This window comes from Chiloscyllium plagiosum, chromosome 30, assembly GCF_004010195.1.
Source record: "Chiloscyllium plagiosum isolate BGI_BamShark_2017 chromosome 30, ASM401019v2, whole genome shotgun sequence".
Taxonomy (NCBI): Eukaryota; Metazoa; Chordata; class Chondrichthyes; order Orectolobiformes; family Hemiscylliidae; genus Chiloscyllium; species Chiloscyllium plagiosum.
Window position 1 is genome coordinate 38,726,894 of NC_057739.1, and position 24,854 is coordinate 38,751,747.

The 24,854-nt window shown below is 45.2% G+C and overlaps 1 protein-coding gene across 4 annotated transcripts in view; it reads left to right on the forward strand.

Annotated features, from left to right (window-relative positions):
* Positions 1-24,854, forward strand: part of LOC122564935 (ral guanine nucleotide dissociation stimulator-like) — a 187,921-nt gene that overhangs the window by 117,570 nt on the left and 45,497 nt on the right. The window contains exon 1 of one of the 4 annotated variants that reach the window (XM_043720432.1): positions 16,727-17,147. The exons of 2 other annotated variants lie outside the window; for them this stretch is intronic. In XM_043720432.1, coding sequence (XP_043576367.1) covers positions 16,965-17,147 — 183 coding nt within the window. In that variant the 5' untranslated portion in view covers positions 16,727-16,964. Of the gene's footprint in view, positions 1-16,726; positions 17,148-24,854 lie in introns of those variants that run through there. One more of the 4 variants, XM_043720429.1, reaches the window with a different exon arrangement.

The window sequence follows — 24,854 nt, forward strand, 5'->3', positions numbered from 1 at the left end:
CTCCTTTTTAAAATTCTACCTAACTCTCTGTAATCTCCCTTCAGAATCTCAACCTTTTCCCTTCCAATGTCGTTGGTTCCAATGTGGACAATGACCTCTTGCTGGCCCCTCTCCCCCGTGAGAACATTCTGCACCCTCTCTGAGGCATCCTTGATCTTGGCACCAGGGAAACAACACACCTAGCAGCCTTGTGGGTGGCAGCTTGTCAGAGGCTTTCTGGAAGTCCAAATATATCATGTCCTCTGGCTCACCTTTGTCTGAATTGCTCATTATCTCCTGAAAGAATTCTAACAGATTTGTTGGGCATGACCAACCCAGTATGAAGCCATAATTTACCATGCATTTCCAAGTACTCTGCAATCTTTTCCTTAATAATGGGCTGTAACATCTTACCAAGTGCTCTGGAATGCACTGAAATGGACTTGAAAGAGGTTTTCCAAAGGAAAATGGATGAGCACTTGAAACTAAACTGGCAGGGGCTACAGGAACAGACCGGGGCTGCTTCAAGAAGAGCCAGCATGGATTTGATGGGCCAAATGGCCTCTTTCTGTGTCATTTTAAGTCATCTTTTTGAGACCTGCCACCAGCTCCTTACAAGAACAAGCCCATCAGATCACAACTGAAGGTCCATTCAAGCGATGGGGATGAGGTTACTTCAGGTTGTCCCGACAACAAGCCCAGAGACACCTGATCCCAGGAACCGTGCAACCGATGACTAATTACAGTAATGTGAGCCTGAACTGACTCATTTCCCGCAGAGGTTAAGATATCATGCTGCAGAATTGGAGTGTGCAATATTACTTAGAAAGCATTACATCGGTTGGTGCAGTAAGGATCAGGGAATGTGTGGTCATATTTCTGGAATAGTAATCCAAAATCTGAGATTAAGCATCTATTGATTTTTGACAAATCCCACTAATTTAAGATTTCAGTACATTTTTTTCAAAAACAATTCCATACCAGTACACTTGACCATGAGGGTGTTGGATTGTTGTTATAAAGAAACAAAATGCATATTCTTCCATGAGATGTGGACATTGCTGACAAGGTCAGCATTTGTCGGCCATCTTTTACGTCCTTGACCTCAATGACTTGTTTGGTCGTTTCTGGGACAGTTAGAAGTCAACTGCATTGCTTGGGTCTGGAATCACATTTTAGCCAGACCAGATAAGGACGGCAGATTTCCTTCCCTAAAGCATGTTAGTGAAGCAGATGGCTTTTTGTTTTTAAGAATTGATAATGGATTGCCGTGACTGGTTTCATATTTTCAGAATTGTTAATTGTCCAGCTTCATCAGCAGCCAATGTGGGCTTTGAACCTACTTCCTCAGAAAACCAGACTAGCCCACTGACTTTACCACCACCCTCCCCACCTCGCTTACTGCTGCCCCTTAGAGAAGGAAAGTTGCTGTTGATCCCTTCCAAAAATGGAGTTGTACCAGTCTCGAAATCAGGCATCCATCTATCCAGAAATGCTGCTAGACCAGCTGAGTTTCTTCAGCATTTTGTGTTTTTATCTCCTGAATCCTCAGTACGTTGCTATTATTTAACCTGCTGTTCTTGCCTGCTCTGGCTTATTTATATGTGCCTCCCATCCTACACTAATATGAATGATTTTTCACTGAAAAGCAAGTGTACCTGTTTCCCAGGGCTGACATCCCGTAATCACAAGGTGTGTAATAGAGAACTTGAAGGGCTAACAATGGGCATTGAAAAGTGAATCACACTTTGAGTTATCATTCATAAATCCACCTTTTGTTTGCAATGGCCTTTCATCTGTGTATAACTTGTAATATTGTTGTCATTCTGCTATCAGTGGTTCAACATCTTCTCCAAACCACAAGACATGGGCAATGAGAATATAACAGCATAAGAAATGGGAACTTTTCCCCTTTATTCCCCTGAACGCCTCCTCAGTAGTGAACATTTCTTGCTTGCTCCCCGCATTCCCAGAATCCCTGAAAAGCTAATTTTCCCAAGATCCACATCTCCTCATTTCGATCCTAATTGAATGACCCCATATCCTAATGTATTCTTGTATCTAGGGAGCATCCTGTTGGGAGGACAGACATCTGATGATGAAATTCAGCATTTACTAGCACAGGCTTTGGCCTTCTGGAAACATAGAGTTTGATGATAAAGACTTCAAACCTAGCACCAAGCTCATGGTCAACAAGGTAGTAGTGTTGTTTCCCCTTCTGTATGTGTGGGAGACATGGGTGTTGTACAGGAGACATCTCAAATCCCTAGAGAAAGCTAACCTCTACAGATCCATTGGCAGATTAGGAGTGTTGATATCAGTGCTGTCTGTCAGGCTAACAGTCCCAGCCCCGAGACACTGAAGATGGTCAATTATCTGTGTTGGGGAGGCTACACTGTCCACATGCCTGACGCAAGACTCCCAAAACAAACTGCAAGCTATGTGATTACAAAGTCACCAGGAGCACTGAAAAGATGCTTCCAGGATGTTCCTCAAAGACTCCATGAAGAACCAGCACATGGGAATATTGCCTTGGATTAACCAAACTGGAGAGGAAGCATCCATCAGGGTGACAACCATCATGGGCATCTCCAACAGGCCAGAGCTAAAGGCCAAAGGGCAAACAGTGGAAGGAATTTGCAAAACCCCAAGCATCCCACCCCCCAACCTCTTCAACACCACCTCCTCCACCTGACGCACAGTGTACAGATCTAGAACATAGCAGAGATGAGGAGGCAATGGCCTAGTGGTATTATCACTGGATTGTTAACACAGAGACCCAGGGAATGTTCCAGTGACCTGGGTTCGAAACCTCCCACAGAAGATGGTTGAATTTGAATTCAATAAGTATCTGGAATTAAAGAGTCTAAGGATGACCATGAATCCATTGTCATCTTGTTCACTAACGCCCTTTAGCGAAGGAAGCTGCCACCCTTACCTGGTCTGGTCTATATGTGACTGCAGACCCACAGCAATGTGGTTGACTCTTCACTGCCCTCTGGGCAATAAATGCTGGCTTGACCAGCGATGCCCTCATCCCATAAACGAACAGATAAAAAAAGTTACAGGCCCTTCAGCCCAGCATATCTATGCTGACCATGATGACATTCTAAATTAATCCCAGCTGCCTGGGTTAGGCCATATCCTTCTATTCCCTGCCTGGTCATGTGTCTGACTAAATGCTTCTTAAACCTTGCCAACAACTCGGCCTCCATCACCTACCCTAGCAACATGACCCAGGCACCTACCATCCTCTGTATAAAAGAACTTGCTTCACATCACATCACCTTTAAAACCTTCCCTTCCCACCTTAAACCTATGCGCCTCTGGTATTTGGAATCTCGGATTGGACTGTTTAGTTGCCTCAGGACTCACAATACCGGAATGGAAAGAAAATACCCTCAGTCTTGAGGGACTGGCGAAGAAGAAAAAAATGCCAAGGATGCCAATTTTGCCAAGGCTCACTAATAAATAAAACTTTCCACTTTCTTTGCTCCACTCACATCCCTCCCGTTATGACCTAACTCTGACACAGTTGACTCAACACGAGGAATTGAGGGATGATATTTAGAGTCAAGATTAGAGTGGTGCTGGAAAAGCACAGCGGGTCAGGCAGCATCCGAGGAGCAGGAAAATCAACATTTCGGGCAAAAGCCTGTCCAAAATGAGTTTCCGTAGTTTCACTGCAGTGGCCTAAATTGCAAGCTTTCAAATGTTAATTTTATGAAGTTTCTTGGAAGTACAAAACTTGAATATTTTTGAAGAGAGAGTTGCATTGCTAATGCTTGCACTCAAGACAGAGGCAAGAAAGCCAAATTTCAAGCAATCACAACAATTTATACCGCAGGAGAAAAGGGTAGCAATTGACTGGCCAGGCAATTCTGATTGGCTAAGGTATTGCCATGGAGAAAGTGAAGGGGAACTAAAGGCTCCCCAGATCCCAAGTAATTCCAAAGAGGCACACGGTTTAAACATGTTCCGAGTGCTTGTAAAGAATGGGTGCCTACCTGTACTAAAACAGCATGTTTCTTCAAGCAATTGGACATGAGCCTTGCTATGCACTTGACTGATTATCTTCAACTGGAAGTTATTGTAATTACTAAAGCACTCAGAATTGTTCAGCAAGTGCTTGCTAATCATAGCATCACATCTAACAATCAGCACAGGCTGGTTTGAGTACAGTATGTACTCTGCCTGTGGCAAATGGCTGAACAAATAAAAAGCTTAGATAACGTTTCTCTTCGAGCAATGTTACTTTCATACAGTCACAGAGTCATACAGCACGGAAACAGACCCTTCGGTCCAACCAGTCCATGCTGACCATAATCCCAACTAGTCCCAGCTGCCTGCTCCCGGCCCATTTCCCTCCAAACCATCCCTATTCATGTACTTATCCAAATGTCTTTGAAACATTGTAATTGTCCCACATCCACCACTTCCTCAGGAAGTTCATTCCACATGCGAACCACCCTCTATGTAAAACAATTTGCCCCTGGTGACCCTTTTTAAATCTCTCACCTTAAAAATGTCCCCCTGAGTCTTGAAACCCCTCTATCCTAGGGAAAAGGCAACTATCATTAACTCTATCTATTAATTCATCAACTTCTATAAGATCGCTTCTCAACCTCCTACTCTCCAGTGAAAAATTCCCTGTCTTTCTTTATAACTCAAAGCAGTTGCCTTCACTTGCCTTATTCTAACATTATATATTGTCCCTTGTGTAATATGCTCCCATCTATGTACTGCCCCAATCAAACAGATCTTTCTCTGTATATAATGGGCTCCACTTGTCTGTGATGTTACATATAAATGGGGCCTGGTACCTATGATCACTGCGTGAGTGACGTTTTTAACCTTTCACCTTTTAAGAATGTAGTGAGATGAGAAGACTCATTAGTTTTCCACGCTCTCAGCCCAGCTGTCCGGGGAATGAGGCTGTCACATTAGCAGTGATTATGATTGCAGTGACTGCTCACTGGGAACTGGTCTGGATTGAAAAGCCAGAACCCATTTCTCTGGCGATTATTAATGAACATCAGGAGCAGAATGGTGACCTTCACTGCATGTTCAAACAAACTAAAGGTGCTGCATCAGTCTAAGCTCCGCACATCCAAATGAAAACCGAGGGATGAGGAAGGGAACTTCAGATTTTGAATTGGAAATTTTTTTGAAAATGTTGCGTGTTGTCTTGCTTGGCGGTCCTGACTTAACTGGCACCATTAACCCAAAGAATTGGCATAAACCTCAGCTGTTCGAAAGAATGAACATCTGCATTTATATAGCAACTTCCATAGGATATCTCAAATCATTTTATAATCAATGAATGGCTTCCGTTTCTGGCATTCATTGCTGTGGAAATGCAGGAAATGTAGCAGCCAATTTGCACATAGCAAGTTCCTACAAAAGATTAAGGATCAGATGGTAGGCATTGTTTGAGAAATTAATGTTGGGCAGGACATTAGTGAGGACTCTACTGCTGTTCTTTAAATACTGCCAGAGGACCTTTATAACATTTTCTTGCAAGCAGTCTGAAAGTTTGCACTTTCAATGGGCTGTACCCTGTGTCAGTGCTATGTTGGGTCATCAACATGGAATTTGTACTGAAGTAGGATTTGAACTCACTGCTTTCGGACTCAGAAGCAATAGACTGCTACTCTGAGTCATGGTAGGCATCTGCTGTGGCAGGTGGGGAGGAATCAAGCTGATTATGACACCCAAGTGTGCATTTTCCAGCATGACTCACTGGGGCAAAGAACACTGGCCTGATATTTACTGCTTCCAGCTCAGAAATACTAAGACCAATTGTAGCAAACCTTCCCTTTCCCCAACCCACTCCCTCCCTCCCTCACTCACTGCAGGGGAGAGTTCACATTTCCCTCTTGTTCAGGGTAATCCTCATCTTCCGCTTAGGGGATTCCCCAACCCTAACATGGGAAAAGATCACTAACCTCAGTCTCCTGAACTGTCAATAACAAATGCATTCTAATTAATGCATGTTGCTAATTGTGTTGATCTGAGCAGAGTCTTGTCCTTGTCTACAGTAAATTGAGAAAAATAATGTGTATTAGTCAATTACCATAACCAAACAAAGGAAGACTTGCATTTATATAGCGCTTTTCATGATCACTGGACACCCCAAAGTACTGTACGTTCTTTTATTTTCCAAAAATATTCTTTATTCGTAAAATATGTGAAAATACATCACAAAATGTTACAGCTTGAATATTATACTATTTGCAATCAAATTCAACGTGTCTCCATACAGCATGTTCCACACAGGGTAATTACAATAGACTCGGTATTTGCCATATTCATTCCATGGTTGGTATACAACTAAGGCCAAAACATTTCTAATCAGAAATTACGAAGAGTGCAGTAGAAATCAGCATTTCTCTTTGCGCATGTTCCACTGTGAGTGACCACAATACAATTTCAACGCCCTCGATCTTGACAATGTAGATTCCTTTGTCAGGTGCATTCACTCGCTCCAGACATTTGACAGTTTTCAGCTCCTCTATGGACTGATGCTGGGAGAGGATAGACAGTGACCTTCCCCTGTTGCGCCTTTTTCAGTCAAGGTGTGGAGATGCCGGTCTTGGACTGGGGTGGACAAAGTTAAAAATCATGCGACACCAGGTTAAGTCCAACAGGTTTGTTTGGAAGCACTAGCTTTCGGAGCGACACTCCTTCATTTACCTGATGCTTCCAAATAAACCTGTTGGACTATAACCTGGTGTTGTGTGATTTTTTTTACTTTTCAGTCACAGAATTGTTTTTGCGGCGCATTCGCTATTGCAATGTAATAAAGGAAATGGCATCCAATTTATGCACAGCAAGCTCCCACAAACAGCAAGTAATAGTGACCATAGAATCCTTTTAGTAGGAAGCAGCCCATCGAGTCCACACTCACCCTCTGAAGAGTAACCCACGAAGACCCACCCCCCCCCCAAACTGTAACCCGATATTTCACATGGATACCCCACCCACCCTACACATCCCAGGACACTATGGGTTAATCCACTTAACTGACTTAAAGGGAACCCACTGAGACAAGGGCAGAATGTGCAAATTCCATGCAGACAGTCACCCGAGGGTGGAATTGAACCCGGGCTCCTGGTGCTGTGAGGTGGCAGTGCTAACCACTGAGCCGCCCCTTTAATGAAAAGACTGACTCCCTCAGTGTCTCACCATCCCGGAGGGTGACTGACACCCTCTCCCCTCACGCTCTCACACCCCCCTGGGAGTGCGTGGTGGACATGGACCCCTTATCGATGAGGCTGTTGGGTCGAAATTAATAGGAGTAAACAGTTTATGTTTTAAGCAGCATGGGAAGAAGGTTAAGGAAAGTCAGAGGGAAGTTACTGAAGCAGCACGGTTTTGTGAAGATTAACCAGCCCGTTCATTCTGTTCAGCCTCGCATTCCAAACAACTGGTTCACCCAAGTGACAACACGGGTGGACCTTGCAGGACCTTGTGCTGTATCGTGGTGAAACCACACTGAAAGAAGGACAATAAATTACACTGAAAAAGGATGATAGGTAACAAGGGCACACTAAGCAGTACGGAACAGGAAGATCCCACATGTGGGCTCATGTCCATAATATGTTTGTCCCTCTCAGTAAGAGTAGGTGTCTGCTTGAAGTCTCATACCTGAATTTAATGTTCCTCAATGGACAAAGACTAAGCATTCTCCTGGATTCTGACTTGAGATCACTGGAGAGAAAAAAACTGAAAGACTTTCATTTATACATGATTTGGAGGTGCCGGTGTTGGACTGGGGTGGACAAAGTTAAGAATCACACAACAGCAGTTTATAGTCCAACAGGTTTACTTGGAAGTACAAGCTTTCAGAGCGCTGCTCCTCCACAACCACCAGATGAAGGAGCAGCACTCCGAAAGCTAATGCTTCCAAATAAACCTGTTGGACTATAACCTGGTGTTGTGTGATTTATAACTTCATTTATACAGTGCTTTGCACTTCCAGCGGTTATCCCAAAAGAATTTTCAACCAGTGAAATAATTTTGAGGCATAATCATTTTTGTTAATGGTTACCAATTTGCACACAGCAAGCTCCTAAAATCAGCAATGTGATCATGACCAGGTCATCTATTTTGTTGCGATGGTAAAAACAATGACTGCAGATGCTGGAAACCAGATTCTGGATCAGTGGTGCTGGAAGAGCACAGCAATTCAGGCAGCATCCTGATGAAGGGCTTTTGCCCGAAACGTCGATTTTGCCTGTCTTCGGATGCTGCCTGAATTGCTGTGCTCTTCCAGCACCACTGATCCAGTATTTTGTTGCGATGTTGATTGAGGGGTAAATACTGGCTAGGACACCCGGATAGCTCGCCTGCTCTTGTCCAGAATAGTGCTTTGGAATCTTACACGTCCACCTGAGCTGACATTAGGGGCCTCAGCTAAACGTCTCATCCAGAAGACAGCATTGCTGACTATACAGCCCTCCCTCAGGGATGCATTGAAGTGTTAGACTCTGGATTTTGTGCTCAAGTCCAGTCTAGTACAGCCATGCTGAAAGTGAGTGTGTATGTATTTTAAAGGGAGATGGGATGAGAATAGAGGTCGCTTTGTGAAACAGTCCATGGGTGAGTAGCTTACCAGCCATTTATTGCAATAGGTCTTATGTATGACCTTGAAACATAGCGAGTGCGTGATCTTGATTTTAAAAGACATTGACACATAGATGTAATGCACTCACATATAAACCACAGAGTTGCTGGATCAGTGGACTGAAACTGCTGGAGTTTTCATTTGTCTGAATGTTTTAGAGAACTGTTACACCACGTCGCTGTTATTGTACAATATCGACCTACGCGCAGTTCTCAAATCTCCAGAGAACGTGCTGTGCTAAAAATGTCTTTTGACTTGTACCAGTTTGATCGATACCAATCAACTGCATCACAGAAATATCCTGAATGTTTCCATTGGGTGTTTCCTGAGCATCTCAGTCACATTCTCCTCATTTCTTATCAACGTGAGTTCTGAAGAACTTGCCAGACTGGAAAGTGATTTTAATAGGTGTTCAGATAAAGAAGTTCTCAGTGTAGTCATTGGAATTAAAGATGTGCACCCACATGTTTATTTATGATAGCATTGAGCAGTATATCTGAAACTCCCATTGTCCAATTATAGATTCTGCTCTTGCCAAGTTACCCTGTGTTTGGAGAGAGAGTTTGACCAGTGGAACACCAGCGAGAGGCATCTCTGATTGATGACATGGATGTCACTGATGGTGTGAGCATTTGCAGGTCTTGCTTCAGAATTATGCTCTCACCTCTCACACTGCTTTGTGTTTGAGACTCTCTAATGGAGCCGTACTGAGAAGGTATTGATCCAAGTTACATGTGTGTCCCAGGGCTCTCACCTTCACCAAGACTGCCCTAGATTCAAGTTGTGCTGCTGACCCTCAGTTCTGCTCATATCTCAATGCAGGTATTGTCACTTCCATGCTCTAGTGTTCCTCACATTATATTCCTGGACCTATCATTGGGTCATTGGTTGTTGTCAAAAATCCATCTGCTTCACTAATGCCTTTTAAGAACAGAAATCTGCCATCCTTACCTGGTCTGACCAACCAATGTCATTCATTGCCTTTATCATTATCATTGAAGTCACACAGACATAGGAGTTCAGCTTAGCCTCTAGCCAGCTCTATCCATCTGTCACCTCCATTGAACCATATCACATATACACACACACATAAAGACGCACATATACGCACACACCTGCACACATACCAACGTACACCTACACACATACTTATACACACACACACAGTTTCCTGAAGAAGGGCTCATGCCCGAAACGTCGATTCTCCTGCTCCTTGGATGCTGCCTGACCTGCTGCGCTTTTCCAGCAACACATTTTCAGCTCTGATCTCCAGCATCTGCAGTCCTCACTTTCTCCTACACACACACACTTATACACACCTACACACTTAAACACACACACAGGAGAGAGTGAGGACTGGGGATTCTATGATTCTACAAGGAGGCCATTCACCCCCTCACTCCTGTACAGGTCCTATTTCCCCTTGATCCTGCAAACATTTCCTTTTTCAAGGGGAGGGCACGTGTTGTCTCTGTGCTGCCTCAGTCACCCACAGGCTGCTTTGGATTGTTCACCCAATCAATTAACACGGGGTGGGGGGATTCAGGTGAACACAGAGGGAGAAAAAAAAAACCCCACCCCAGCCGGCCAACCCTACCGCAAGTGTGGGCTGTTTCTCAACAGCGTAGTCACTGCCGCGCTGTAGGAAAAGCAGAAGCCAGGTTGTGCACAGCAGGATCCCACAAGGAGCAGAGAGATATTTGACGCGATATCCCCCGCCAGCCCTCAAGAAAAAAAGGATCCTTCATGTTAACGTGGGAAGGTAACCAAGGCTTTGGTTTAATGTCGGCTGCTCAGAGAGTGCAGCTCCCCCCCCCCCCCCATCACCCTCCTCAGTACAGCATCTTTCTGCCACCAACTGACTCCATTGTTCCACCCTCTCCAGGAATTATTGCAATATTTATGTCTCCACCAACATCACCCAAAAGCAAGATCCCACAAGCAGTAACAGGCGAACGGTCAGTTGATCTTGTTTTTGGGTGATGTTGGTGGAGACATAAATATTGCAATAATTCCTGGACCTCCTGTGTTTCCTACGTTTCAGCATTACTTCATTGGCTGTCGGGGGCTAGACAACATCATTAGGTCATGAAAGGCGCTACGTAAATGCAACTTCTTCATTCACTAGCTTCTTGCACTACCTCCAAGCTGAGAAAGTGAAGGGTTAAATTTTGCAATCCCAGTTGCTGATTTTATTCAAGAGAAAGGTCGACAAATTCTTGACAGTTATAGAATGGGGTAGTGCACGAAGGTGAGGTAGAGGTAAAAAACCAGTCATAATCTTGTTGATTTGATGGTGCAGGTTCTAAAGGACCAAAGACCCACTCCTGCTGCTAATTATTTAGTTTTATTGTTGAAGGGCATGTTGTTCTGGAGCTGACCACAGGGGGCAGCATAATAGCCCATGGATGACTCAACAACAACACCGTACATTTATAAAGCAACCTCATCGCAGACGGACTGAGAATGGAAACTTCACGAACATCACGTCCTGTGCCAGGGCTATGTGAGGAAAGGGAAGAGATTCTGAAATAAAATTAAGAGGCTCACTTCCAGCTACAATCATAGAGTAATACAGCATGGAAACAGACCCTTCAGTCCAACCATGTTCCCGAACTAAACTAGTCCCGCTTGCCTGTGCTCAGCACATATCCCTCCAAACCTTTCCTATAAATGTATCCAAATGTCTTTTAAATGTTGTAAGCGTTCCCTCATCCACCACTTCCTCTGCCAGTTCATTCCACACGCGAAGCATTCACTGTAAAAAAGTTGCCTCTCATGTCCTTTTTAAAATCTTTCTCCTCTCAGCTTAAAAAATATGCCCCCTAGTTATTAACCCCCATACTCTTGGGAAAAGGCCCTTGTCTATTTACCCTATCCATGCCCCTCATGATTTTATAAACCCCTATAAGCTCACCCCTCAACCTCTTGCGCTCCAGTGAAAAAAAAGTCCCAACCTTTCCAGTCTTATTTTTATAACTCAAACTGTACATTCCCGGCAACGTCCTAGTAAATCTTTTCTGAGCCCTCTCCAGTTTAATGATATCCTTCCTGTAGCAGTCCTTGTAGCTGTCTGTTCCTCAATGGCCCATCAGGCGTCGAGTTTTTTTTTGTAAGATATTAATTCTATTGCTCTCTCCAAGCATTTGGCAGCATTTTCACCTGTTTGTTAGTTGACACTGGGTTGGGTTGTATCAAGGGTGGATTGAGGGCATTAGGGTGAGAATGTCAGTCAGTGTTTGTCGCAATTTTCCAGCATAAAATTATTTGATGCACACAGCCCTAGAAGCACTGAAGCTCTGCAGTTTGGATTCCAGGGTAGTTGGAGCAGCAACTGTTGTCATATTTAAAGTAAAAACAGAGGTCTTGCGTTAGCATGGAGTTTTTCATGGCTAACAGATGTCTCAAAGTACTTTACAGCCAACATTTTTTTTAAGTGTAGTGATTATTATAATGTAGAAAACGTGGCAGCTGATTTGGACCGAGCAAACTCCTACAAACAGCAATATAATCACAAAAGGGAGGTGATCATATAGTGGTAACACTCCTGGATATAATAATCCAGAATCCCAGGCTTAATGTGCTGGTTTAAATCCCATTGTGATCATGTCACCATTATCAAAAAAGCCCATCTGGTTCACTTCAGGGAAGGAAATCTGCCATCTTTATCCAGTCTGACCTAAACTTGACTCCAGACCGACAGCAGTGTGGTTAACGTTGATGAACGCTAAGTGATGACTTAAGTTACTGATGCCCACTTTCATTAATAAATAGAGCTTCAGTGATGTTGACTGAAGCATAAACATTGTTCAGTAGTCTGGGGCAAACTTCCCTTCCCATCTCCATAACGGTGCCATGGGACTGAGCAAGCAGGTGAGGTCTCAGGTCAGTGTGCCAGCACCGCCAACAGTGTAGCACTCCTCAGTATTGCGCTGGATTGTTGTCTCAAATGCTGGAGTGGGGCTTACTCCCACGACTGTGTAAGTTAGAGATGAGTGTGCTATCTGAGAAACCATGGCTGACACAATATTCAAATCCATGTATATCTAGGCATCTTAATAATTTCTCTGTTTAGTTTATTTTACTTTTCATTTGTTTATGGGACATGGGCGTTGCTGGCTGGGCCAGCATTTTCTTTCCCTCAAGAAGTTGAACCTCTGCAGTCCACGCAGTATAAAGAACAAAGAAGAACGAAGAAAATTTACAGCCCAGGAACAGGCCCTTCGGCCCTCCAAGCCTGAACCGATCCAGATGTACTGTCTAAACCTGTCAGTCAGTTCCTAAGCATTTGTATCCCTCTGCTCCCCACCTACTCATGCATCTGTCCAGATGCATCTTAAATGAATATACCGTGCCTGCCTCTACCACCTCTGCTGGCAACGCGTTCCAAATGCCCTCCACTCTCTGTGTGAAGTAGGTACATCCAAATGGAACAATGGCCTTTATTTCAAAGGGAATGGAGTATAATACTAAGGAGGTTTTGCTAAAACTATACAAGGCAGTTGTCATGGAGTCATAGAGATGTACAGCACAGAAACAGACCCTTCGGTCCAACTCGTCCATGCCGACCAGATATCCCAATCCAATCTAGTCCCACCTGTCAGCACCTGGTCCATATCCCTCCAAACCCTTCCTATTCATATATCCATCTAGATGCCTTTTAAATGTTGCAATTGTACTAGCCTCCACCACTCCCTCTGGCAGCTCATTCCATACATGCACCACCCTCTGTGTGAAAAAGTTGCCCCTTAGGTCTCTTTTAAGTCTTTCCCCTCTCACCCTAAACCTATGCCCTCTAGTTCTGGACTCCCCCACCCAGGGAAAATACTTTGTCTATTTATCCTATCCATGCCCCTCATGATTTTATAAACCTCTATAAGGTCACCCCTCAGCCTCCGACGCTCAAGGGAAAACAGCCCCAGCCTGTTCAGCCTCTCCCTATAGCTCAAATCCTCCAACCCTGGCAACATGCTTGTAAATCTTTTCTGAACCCTTTCAAGTTTCACAACATCTCTCAACTCCTGTACTCAATACTCTGACCAATAAAGGAAAGCATACCAAAGGCCTTCTTCACTATCCTATCTACCTGTGACTCCACTTTCAAGGAGCTATGAACCTGCACTCCAAGGTCTCTTTGTTCAGCAACACTCCCTAGGACCTTACCATTAAGTGTATAAGTCCTGGTGAGATTTGCTTTCCCAAAATGCAGCACCTCGCATTTAGTCAGACTACATCTGGGATACTGTCAACAATTTTAAGCTCTGTATCCAGGAAAGGTATCATGGCATTGGAGGCAGTCCAGAGAAGGTTCACTTGGCTTATGCCTTATGAGGAGAAAGTGAGCACTGCAGATGCTGGAGATCAGAGTCGAGAGTGCGGTGCTGGAAAAGCACAGCAGGTCAGGCAGCATCCGAGGAGTAGGAGAATCGACGTTTCGGGCATAAGCCCTTCATCAGGAATGAGACATTTGGGCCAGGGGTGCTGAGAGATAAATGGGAGGGGGGTGGGTTGGGGGGAAGGTAGATGGGAATGTGATAAGTAGATGAAGCTGGGCAGAGGTGATAGGTCAGAGAAAAGGGTGGAGCGGACAGACGGGAAAGGTGATGGACAGGTCAGGAGGGTGGTGCCGAGTTGGACGCTTGGGACTGGGATAATCTGAGGGGGAGGGGAAATGAGGAAACTGTTGAAATCCACATTGATCCCATCTGGTTGCAGAGTTCCAAGGCGGAAAATGAGGCTTTCTTCCTCTAGGCACAGTGGTTAGGGTTTGGTAATGGAGGAGGCCCAAGACCTGCATGTCCTTCTACCTCCCTCCCAAGCCCCACCCCCTCCCATTTATCTCTCAGCCCCTTGGCCCACAAGCCTCATTTCTGATGAAGCGCTTATGCCTGAAACATCGATTCTCCTGCTCATCGGATGCTGTCTGACCTGCTGTGCTTTTCCAGCACCACACTCTCGATTTACGTCTTATGAGGAGAGGTTGAGTAGATTAGGCCTGTACTTATTAGGCTTTAGGAGAATGAGAGGTGACCTTACTGAAATGTATGAGATTCTTAGAGAGCTTGACAGGGTAGATATGAAAAGGTTATATGCCCTTATGGGAGAATCTAGGACCCAAGAGCATAATGTAAGAAGAAGGGATCCCCCATTTAACACATGACTGAGGAGGAGTCAGTTGGAATCTTTACCAGAGAGGGGCTGTCGAAGCTGGGTTGTCAAGATAATTCAGGGTTCAGATAGATGGATTTTTAATCAGAAAGGGAATCAAGGGTTAGGGTGGGAAGTGAATTTGAGGGAATAGAGGGACACGGATCCTGTAAGTTAAGACAGTTTTAGTATGGAAGGGCAAAATGTGTTGGCACAGGCTTTGAGGGCTGAAGGGCCTGTTTCTGTACTTTACTGTTCTTTGATTATCAGATCAGCTGGGATTTCATTGAATAGTAGAGCAGATTCGATGGGGTGAATGGTCTGTGTCTGTTTTGAAAAACAAAAAGTGCTGGAAATTACAGTGGGTCAGGCAGCCTCTATGTGGGGAGAGACGGAGAGAGAGAGAGCAAGCTAACATTTCGAGTCTGGACAACTCATCAGAGCGCTGAAGAGTCATCTCGACTGGAAACATTAACTTACTCTCTCTCCATGGTGGCTGCCTGACCCTGTGTGGGCTCCAGCAATTTGTGGTTTCAATACAGATTCCAGCAGCCCCCATCCCCTGTCTGTTTACCCTATCCATGCCCCTCATGAACTGGAAGGCATAGGTTTAAGGTGAGAGGGGAAAGATTTAAAAAGGACCTAAGGGGCAATTTTTTCACACAGAGGTTGGTGCATATATGGAATGAGCTGCCAGAGGAAATCCCCTTTCCCGCCCTAACCTTTGATTCCCTTATTGATTAAAAATCTATCTATTCTGAATCTTGAATTATCTTTGCAACCAGCTTCGACAGACCCTCTATGGTAAAGAATCCAACTGACTCTGAGAAGGAATTTCTCCTCAGTCACTGTGTCAATTGTCGGGGGGGGGGTGGAAATTACAACATTTAAAAGGCATCTGGATGGGCATATGAATAGGAAGGGTTTACATGGATATGGGCCAAGTGCTGGAATATGGGACCTGATTAATTTAGAATATTAGATTAGATTACCTACAGTGTGGAAACAGGCCCTTCAGCCCAACAAGTCCACACTGACCCTCTGAAGAGTAACCCACCTAGACCCATTTCCCTCTGACTAATGCACCTAACACTATGGGCAACCTAGCATGGCCAATTCACCTGACCTGCACTGGAGGAAACCGGCACAGACACGGGGAGAATGTGCAAATTCTACACAGAGAGTCGCCCAAGGCTGGAATCAAACCCAGGTCCCTGGCGCTGTGACGCTGCAGTACTAACCATTGACCCACCGTGTGGTTGGTGTGGATGAGTTGGACCGAAAGGTCCGTCCATCCCCCTGACCCCACCTGCAGTAAATCCCTCCTAAATTATACAGGGATGCTGCCTGACCTGCTGTGCTTTTCCAGCACCACAGTCTGATCTCCAGCGTCTGCAGTCCTTGATTTCTGCACTTGGGGTGGCACGGTGGCTCAGTGGTTAGCACTGCTACCTCACAGCACCAGGGACCCAGGTTCGATTCCAGCCTCAGGCGACTGTCTGTGTGGAGTTTGCACATTCTCCCCGTGTCTGTGTGGGTTTCCTCCGGGTGCTCCGGTTTCCTCCCACAGTCCAAAGATGTGCAGGTCAGGTGAATTGGCCATGCTAAATTGCCCGTAGTGCTAGGTGCATTTGGAGAGAGGGAAATGAAACTGGGTGGCTTACTCTTCAGAGGGTCGGTGTGGACTTGTTGGGCCGAAGGGCCTGTCTCCACATGGTAGGGAATCTAATCGAAAACTGTGCCACTTATGCTTCGTTCAACCTCCGAACCTCACAGCACTTAGTTTGACGAGACAGAGTTGGAGCGCAAATCTGAGTTTTCAACTTTAGAGAAAGTTTGTGGGGGTGGGGGGGAGGAATTCAGTCCAGTCCGGAGCTGTGTGTGATCCAGTCCAGAGTTGGGAGGTTGCAGGAGCACTGACATCATACTCCTGCCTATTTTTTTTTCCCCTGTGCTTGGGCAGGCTGTGTGACTCCCTGCCACATCCCATTGAGAGCGGTGAGAGGTGGCTGGCTGCGTACAGCTCTCTGTGGGAACATCCAGCGCTGTTGTATAAGTGCTTTCCCCCTCTCCACCTCCCTGCTGCAGCCCGGAGGGGGGGGAGCTGGACGATGTCTCTCTCTGTCCGCAGGGCTTTAACCCAGGCACTGAGTGAGTGAGTGGAGTGAGTGAGTGAGAGCTGCCCGAGAGTCAAGCAACCTTCTTGCCCATGGTCCGGCTGATGTGGCCGGAGCTGCACAATGAGTGCGCGGCCAGCGGTCCCAAGATGTTTGACGGCTCCCGGCGGCTGAAGCAGATCTGGGACGGAGTGAGACTCGAGGTGACGGGAGATGCCGGCTCTGTGGTTCTGAACAGCTTCACCCAACTGGACCCCGACCTGCCCCTCACTGAGGTACACTCTCTACCCCGTCCAGAGTTTTAAAAAAAAAACCCAAAAAAACAAAACCTCATGCTGCAGATCCGAAGCCAACAGCATCCAGACTTTGCTGGGGGAGCTCAGCAGGTCTGGTAGAGTCTATGGGGAGAGAGAAAGCAGGGTGAAATTGCTGGAGAAACTCAGCAGGTCTGGCAGAGTCTGTGGATAGAGCAGGCAGGATTAAATTGCTGGAGAAACTCGGCTAGTCTGGCAGCATCTGGTGAGAGAGAAAGCAAGGTGAAATTGCTGGAGAAACTCAGCAGGTCTGGCAGCATCTGGAGAGAAATCAGCGTTAACATTTTGGGTCAAATGGACCGGAAACATTAACTGTGATTTCTCTCTCCAGATGCTGCCAGACCTGCTGAGTTTCTCCAGCATCCTCGACTGTTGTTTCTGATTTACAACATTCGCAGTACTTTGGTTTTCCTTAACAGAATTAAATTGCTGGAAAAGCTCAGAAGGTCTGCGCAGCATCTATAGTGAGAGAAAGAAGGCAGAGTTAATATTTTGAGTCCAGTAACCTTCGAGAACTGGAGTCAAAACATTAACTCTGCTTTCTCTCTTCACAGATGCTGCCAGATCTGCTGAGTTTCTCCAGCATTTTGTTTGTTTATTTTTGTTTGTTACATACAAAGTACGTTCTTTCTTACTTTGTAGTGAGGAAACATCTCGCTTTCTGTCTCAGCCAGCCCTGCTGTTGCTATGGAGATGTGACTGACTGCTGCACTGTTTTGCTGATGTGATGATATTTTGCCTATGGGGTATGAGACACAGTAATAGCGCCCTGTTATTGCTGTGTGTACAGCCCGATGTTTAACTTTGCCCTCTATAATCCTGAACGCAATCATGTGATTTTAAAATAAATCACTGCGGGTGCTGGGGAAGTCATGCCAAACTCGAAATGTTAACTCTGTTTCGCTCTGTACAGATGCTGCTGAATGTTTCCAGCACTGTCTGCTTTTGTTTTTGTTTCATGTTTTTCTTTAACAAGTGGGAGATGGGTGGGGGCACACTGGAGAAACTCACTGGGGCTGGCAGCATCTGTGGAGAGAGAAACAGAGTTCATTTTTTTTTAGTCTGGTCTAACTCTTCTATCGACACTGGTTGTTTCATGTTTCCAAAGTTGACAGTATTTTGCATTTATTCTAAGGGAGTGGGAGCAGTTGTGAGGACTTGACCCCAATTTGAACCCCTCCCCACACGCAAACACCACACACATATATTAGTTATGACTTTGCTCCAAACTAAAAGTATCACTTTCTCAAAGAAGAATGATTTATATATGTCGAGCACCATGTGTTGTTATTCTTGCCTCTCTTCGTGGAATAATTGCTTCTGGAGTGCAGGGGATTTGTATGCATTCCACAATGAAAGGAGCTTTAGGCCTCTGACTGTATTGAAATTAGAAATCTGTGTATAAGGAAATGTTTTATGATATTGCAGCAGCATTTAATCTCACCCTGGGCCTCATCTGACATCTCGGATAATGGCTAATGAGGAGACAATTAGACCCAACCTGCTCAGTCAGGGGTCCTTCTCTGTCGAACCGAGAGTGCGGGACAGGCAGCTTCTGAGCCGGCCAAGGGTTAGACTTTTAACCTTGCTTCATAACTAACACCCGAGATCTCGAACTGTCCTTGAGTGTCTGGGAATGTGTGGGGTGTCTGCACTTCTTAAAAACGGGCAAGAGCATCCACTGCGGTTTCCTGCCTTTGCAGTTAGTGAGGGGAAGAATGCTTCAAATACATCAACCCGTGCCATCATCAGACCCCGCATTCAGAGTCTTTTGGAGGTTAACATCAGCGCTGTGCATCCCGCAGCCTTAGCTAAATTGACTTTAGTCAATGGTCTTTGAAGCTTTCATGGTGCGTTAGGAGCAAAAATGTAGGAATTAGGCTATTCAGCCCCTCAATACTGCTCCCTGTTCTAGATCCATAGAATTCCTACAGTACATTCAGCTCATCGAGTCTACACTGACTGTCCAGAGAACATCCCACGCCAGACCCAGCCCCACCCAGACCATGGCTGACCAGCTACCACTGGCTGATTCCTGATGAAGGGCTTTTGCCCGAAACGTCAATTCTCCTGCCCCTCGGATGCTGCCTGACCGGCTGTGCTTTTCCAGCACCACACTCTCGACTCTGATCTCCAGCATCTGCAGTCCTCACTTTCTCCTTGATCATCTACCAGGTTCCTGTGATATCCCCATATCCATGGATGTGGTTAGTAACTTGAAATTGACCGTCCCTAATTGCCCTCAAACTGAGTCAGAGGTCACTTAAAGATGACTACATCACTGTGGGTCTGGAGTCACATGTAGGCCAGACCAGGTAAGGGTGGCAGATTTCCTTCCCTAAAGATATTAATGAACCAGATGGATTTATAACAATAATTGATGTCTGGTGTTACAGTCACAATGCTGAAACTAACATTACATTCCACATTTTTTCACTGAATTAAAGCAATTAGTTGTCGTTCTGAGATTTGAACTCATGTCACCAGAGCATTAGCTTACGCCTCTGGATTTCTAATCCAGTAACATTACTACATTACTGACATTGCCCTGGAGATGGATGTAGGGATAAATATATATAGTGTGCTTATATATGTGTGTGTGCGCATTTATAATCAACTTTTACAGGTAGGAGTTTCTGCTGCTGAATCATCTTCTCAAACTTGTCCTATTACTTAAAAAGTTTTTTGACAGTTTGGTTAAATGTTCTAGTGAGGCGCTGTCAGATGTTTTGGGTCATATTTTTGCCACATAATTAAATTTGAAAATGCATTTGCAAAATTAAATTCCAGTGGTAACAAATACAAGATCCCTCAGCCATTGTGTAACAGTCTGTTATCCCCCTTCTTCCTTCTTGCTTGAGGTCCACATCTCTTCCCATAGAAATGCCACTGGATGTGCCAGTATGTATATCAATACTGTTCGGATATTCCCCACCTCCTTGTGTCTCTCGATCTCTGTAAATTCTTCCAAACCTTTGAGAACGCTGCACCCCTCCAATTCTTGGCCTCTAGTCTGTTTCCAAATCCAACCATTTCCCTACCATTGGGGATCCTGTCATCAGCCACCTAGTCACAGCTGTGAAATGCCATTTTGACATTTCTCTGCCTCTTTTTGCTCCTTAATCAGCCTGAAACCTGCCACTGGTAAACCTTCTGTCACCTGTTGCTAATACCTCTTTGTTTGCTTTGGGTCATCTTTAAACAGATTCGATTCCTGCTGGTATGGGGACAAAAGGAATTGACTATATATAAATGCAAGGTGTTGTTTTTGTTCATGTTACAATCCTAAAGGCAGAGGTGAATAATTATAGAACAGCACTGTACTTAGGGAGACCGTTCAGCCCATTGAGCAAATGCTTCTTCTTTGATAGAACCATCCAAACAGCTCCATTCTTTCCCTCTGGACCTGCATGTTTCCCCTTTATAAGTTCACATTCAACTTCCTCTTATTAATCTGCTTATATTATCGTCTCCGACAGTGTCAAAAAGCTCCTTAAAAGATTAGCAAATGGCAGCCAACCTTGTAGCTGCTCCTATTCCTCTTGCTACTGTGAGTGTACATTAATTCTCTGTTTGTGGATTTTGTTGTTTGGGCCCACAGAAATTGTGACCCTGCCAGAATTCCACTGTTTGCTTTGTTTTAATTCTTCCTCAAATGGCCATTGTCTTCAGAGGTAAAGTTGACTGGCCATGCCTTGACCAGCAGCCAACATGTTCAAGAAGATCCCATTCTTTTCTTCCTAATTGGGCGGCGTAGTGGCTCAGTGGTTAGCACTGCTGCCTCACGGCGCTGGGGTCCCGAGTTCAATTCCTGCCTCGGGTGACTGTGTCTGTGTGGAGTTTGCACATTCTCCCCGTGTCTGCGTGGCTTTCCTCTGGGTGCTCTGGTTTCCTCCCACAATCCAAAGGTGTGCAGGTCAGGTGGATTGGCCACGCTAAACTGCCTGCAGTGCCCAGAGATGTATGTGTGAATTAGCCATGAGAAGTATGGGGAAGGGGAGTGGGTCTGGATGGGATGCTCTTCTGAGGCTTCGTGTGGACTCAATGGGCCGAATGGCCAGGTTCCACAGCGTAAGGGTTCTAATTGCTTTATCTCACAATGTTGGTGTCTCTGACAAGGCCTCATTATTCAACTTTATCTTCCAACATGTGTCTCTCTGCTTCACTACGTGTCCCCTGTTCCCCTTCAGAGTAGCACCAGGAGAGGTTTTGCCTCCACCTGAGAGTGCAGATGTCTCATTCGAAGAACAGAACCTCTGACACTGACATGCAGCTGCTCCTCAGTACTGCCCTTGATCTTCCAGCTCGAGCCCTGGAGTGAGATTTGAGATTCGGGGAATTACACAAGTGGAAAGACGAGTCTTGTTTTTTTTTTTCCCTTTACTGTCTTGGCTGTGGGAATGTACAGATATGTAATCTTCAGCACAGATGGTTTATTGTGTGTTTTTCTACTTTGCCCAAGGACACTCAAGTTAAAAATATAATGACTAAAAGGAAGCCACAATACTGGGAAACTAAACTCCAGCCACCTTCAACAAAATGAATATTGGCAGCAAATGCAGGAAGGTCTTCTCTTTCAAAGAATCTCCCTTGTGTGGTAGTGAGGAAGGAGTTCTTGAGAATTGCTGTTCTGTGCATCAGTCAGCACTGACTACCTTTACTACTCAATGGCACACAGACCATCAGGTCCTTTCTCCTTCTTCTACCTCTGTCTGAAGCCTGGCGAGAACACAGTTTCGTCACCAGTTGCCCTTCTTTGAGTGTGGCCCTCAGCTAATGGAGATTTACAGCTGTTCAGCTGTGGGAGGTGGGGTTAGGTTGTAGCTGACCTCCATCCTAACATCTGGGGTTACAGAGTTTTCCGCTGCTTCTCCCATCCCTATCCTAGGTCATTGGCTGGACCCTGACCTTAATGAATTTCAAATGTGGTCAAAAGTGAAATGAAACCAGATTATGGTCCAGAAGGTTTATTTGCAATCACAAGCCTTCAGAGCGAGAAGGAGCAGCACTTGTCATTTCAAATAAACCTGTTGGACTATAACCTGGTGTTGTCTGACTTCTGACTTGTCCACCCCAGTCCAACACTGGCACTTCCACATCAAGTTCAAATGAACTAGTGAAAACTCATGGTGAAACTGGGGAACTTTCTGGACTGTCTGCTGACCAGAATCTACCAAACCGTCAATTAGAGTGTCAAGCTTTGACAACCGCAGGTTATGAAACTTGTTATGTAATTGCTAGTTTGCCCTTCCTTTCTCTCTCTCTCTCTCTTTGTTCTTCTCTCCCTTTCTTCCTCTCACAGTTACTTTCCTTTCCTTTCTACCTTCCCTTTTTCTTTCTCTCTTTTCTCTCTTTCACTTCCCTCTCTTTTGTTTATTTTTCATTCTTTCGTTCCTTTGCTTTCTTTCTCACTTTCTTGTTCGAACATCAAGTCGGTTCAGTGGTGAAAACAGACCTGAAAGTGGAACTTTGGTTGGACCAGTCGCATCATTTCCAAGTGTTGTTGCTTTTCCTCTCTGGACCCTGCCCAAGAGCATCTGCAGGGCAGCCTGGAAACACTTTTACAATCGTCTCTGTGTTCAAGGGTGGGAATGATGTCAAAACAAGGTCCCAAGTGACCACTCTGATGGACATGAAAGAGCCTGGAGCAGGGAAGTTCCCTCTGCTGTCTGGGACAATATTTCTCCTCAACCAGTAGCAATTTAAAAAAAACAGCAGATCACCTGATCATTATCTCACTGCAATCGTGGACTCTTGCTGTGCAAGCAGAATTACATTTCAAAGGCAGCTGCGTGGTGGCTGCAGGTCATGAAAGTCACTCCTTAAATCCCAGTTCAGGTTTCCCACTTTAGCACAAATAATTCCACGATTATAGATGCCAAGGTTAATTCTGCCGCAGCTGGCACTCAGAATGAGGAAAGCGGAACAGCTTCCTCTACAGTGCGCGCCAAGGGGCCCGTCTGAGAGCATCCTCAGAATCATAAGAGAGCGCTTAAGCAGGTCAAACCACCCATCACGCCTGCATTGGCTTTCTTGAGTGAGAAACCCACCTGCGATCATTTTCCCCCTAATTTTCTCCCTTGAACTCTTGAAGCTCCTGGCGTTCACCTCAACATCATTTGCTCTTCGAGAGGCAGAGATCTGATTGTCTAATTGAATTTAGATTCTGCCAGCTGCTTGCTGAGATTTAAACCCATCTCCCCAGAGCATTACCGTAAGTCTCTAGTTGTCCAGCCCGGTATTATTACCATGACGCCACTGCCTCTCCAACCAGCCCATTCATGTCAGATTGCCAATTTAGCCCAGTGTTATGTGAGGAGCATTAGCGCAGTGGGTAATGGATGACGAGTGAGTGGGAAACAAATTTGTTAAAGCCTTTATCAAGAGGACTTGTGTACACTTAATCACCAGTAATTTTAGCTTACGGGGCCCGTTTACTAAAAGTGACAGCCCTCCTTCAAAAGGATATTTACAGGACCTTCAGGGCCTGTTGAACAATGAGATGTGTGTGTGCGCCAATTTGAACCTTGACCCTCCCAGGCGAAGGGAACTGGCTCTGCTCTTCCTCTCTCTGTAATCAGTGAAATGTTGACAACGAGCCAGGTTCCGCCTGCAGTTAACAAACACCCTGTTACTGCTGAACTGGAAAGGAAATGACTGGAATCTGCATGGACATAATGGGCTTGAACAACTGAACTGTTTTCTCTGCTAGCACAGAGCTGCAGATTCACTGCTGTGCTAGCTCACAGTCGTGAACATCAATTATCCACCATGTAGTCGGGTTGGGGGGTGGTGTGGGGGTGCGAGGTGGTGGGAAGATGAAAATTTCCCTTGTGAGTTCTGCCCTTCTTGCCCTTTGAGTGTGTGAAAATATGGTTTGAGATTGAAAGAGCTGTTAATAGGACAGAGTTGGTTCAGTCCATAGAAGTGATAAATTGGCATAATTGTGCTGTAAGGAGTTTGAGTATCCAATGGGGTAAGATCAGCGTAGAGCCTGACTTTGATGTCCTTCCTTCATTCCTGTGGGGAGACACACACACGTGTACAGATACATGCGCACACACACATATACAGACACACATGCATATACAGACACATGCACACGCATATACAGACACACACATACATATACACGTGTGTACAGACACACACACACATATAGACACACACATATATACAGACACAAACATGTATATACAGACACGTGTACACACAGACACACATATACAGACACATACATATACACACGAATACAGAAACACTTACATTCACACAAACACACACACACACACATTCATACTGAGACATATTATGAATGCTCACTGTTTCTCTCAGTTCCTGCATCCTGACAATACTCTGAACTCTCTTTTGCTAATTGGCTATAACCTACAGAGGAATGTTGGTAACCCTTTCTGGTCGAGTGAGACAGTCTGAGTGTGCTCCTGCAATCTCATCCCCTTACCCCACCTCCACTTTACTCTGCTCCCTGTACTGCTGCACGTGCTTTAAACTGCCAACCGGACCCAAACTCCAGAATGTCCTCCCTTCACCTTAGTGTCTCGTGTGAACCAGAGGGCATCATCTCTCAGAAAAGAGTTCAGGCAAAGATGATGTGGAACTTTATTTCTCTCAGAGGGGAGTGAATCTGTGGAATTTTTTACCAGAGTG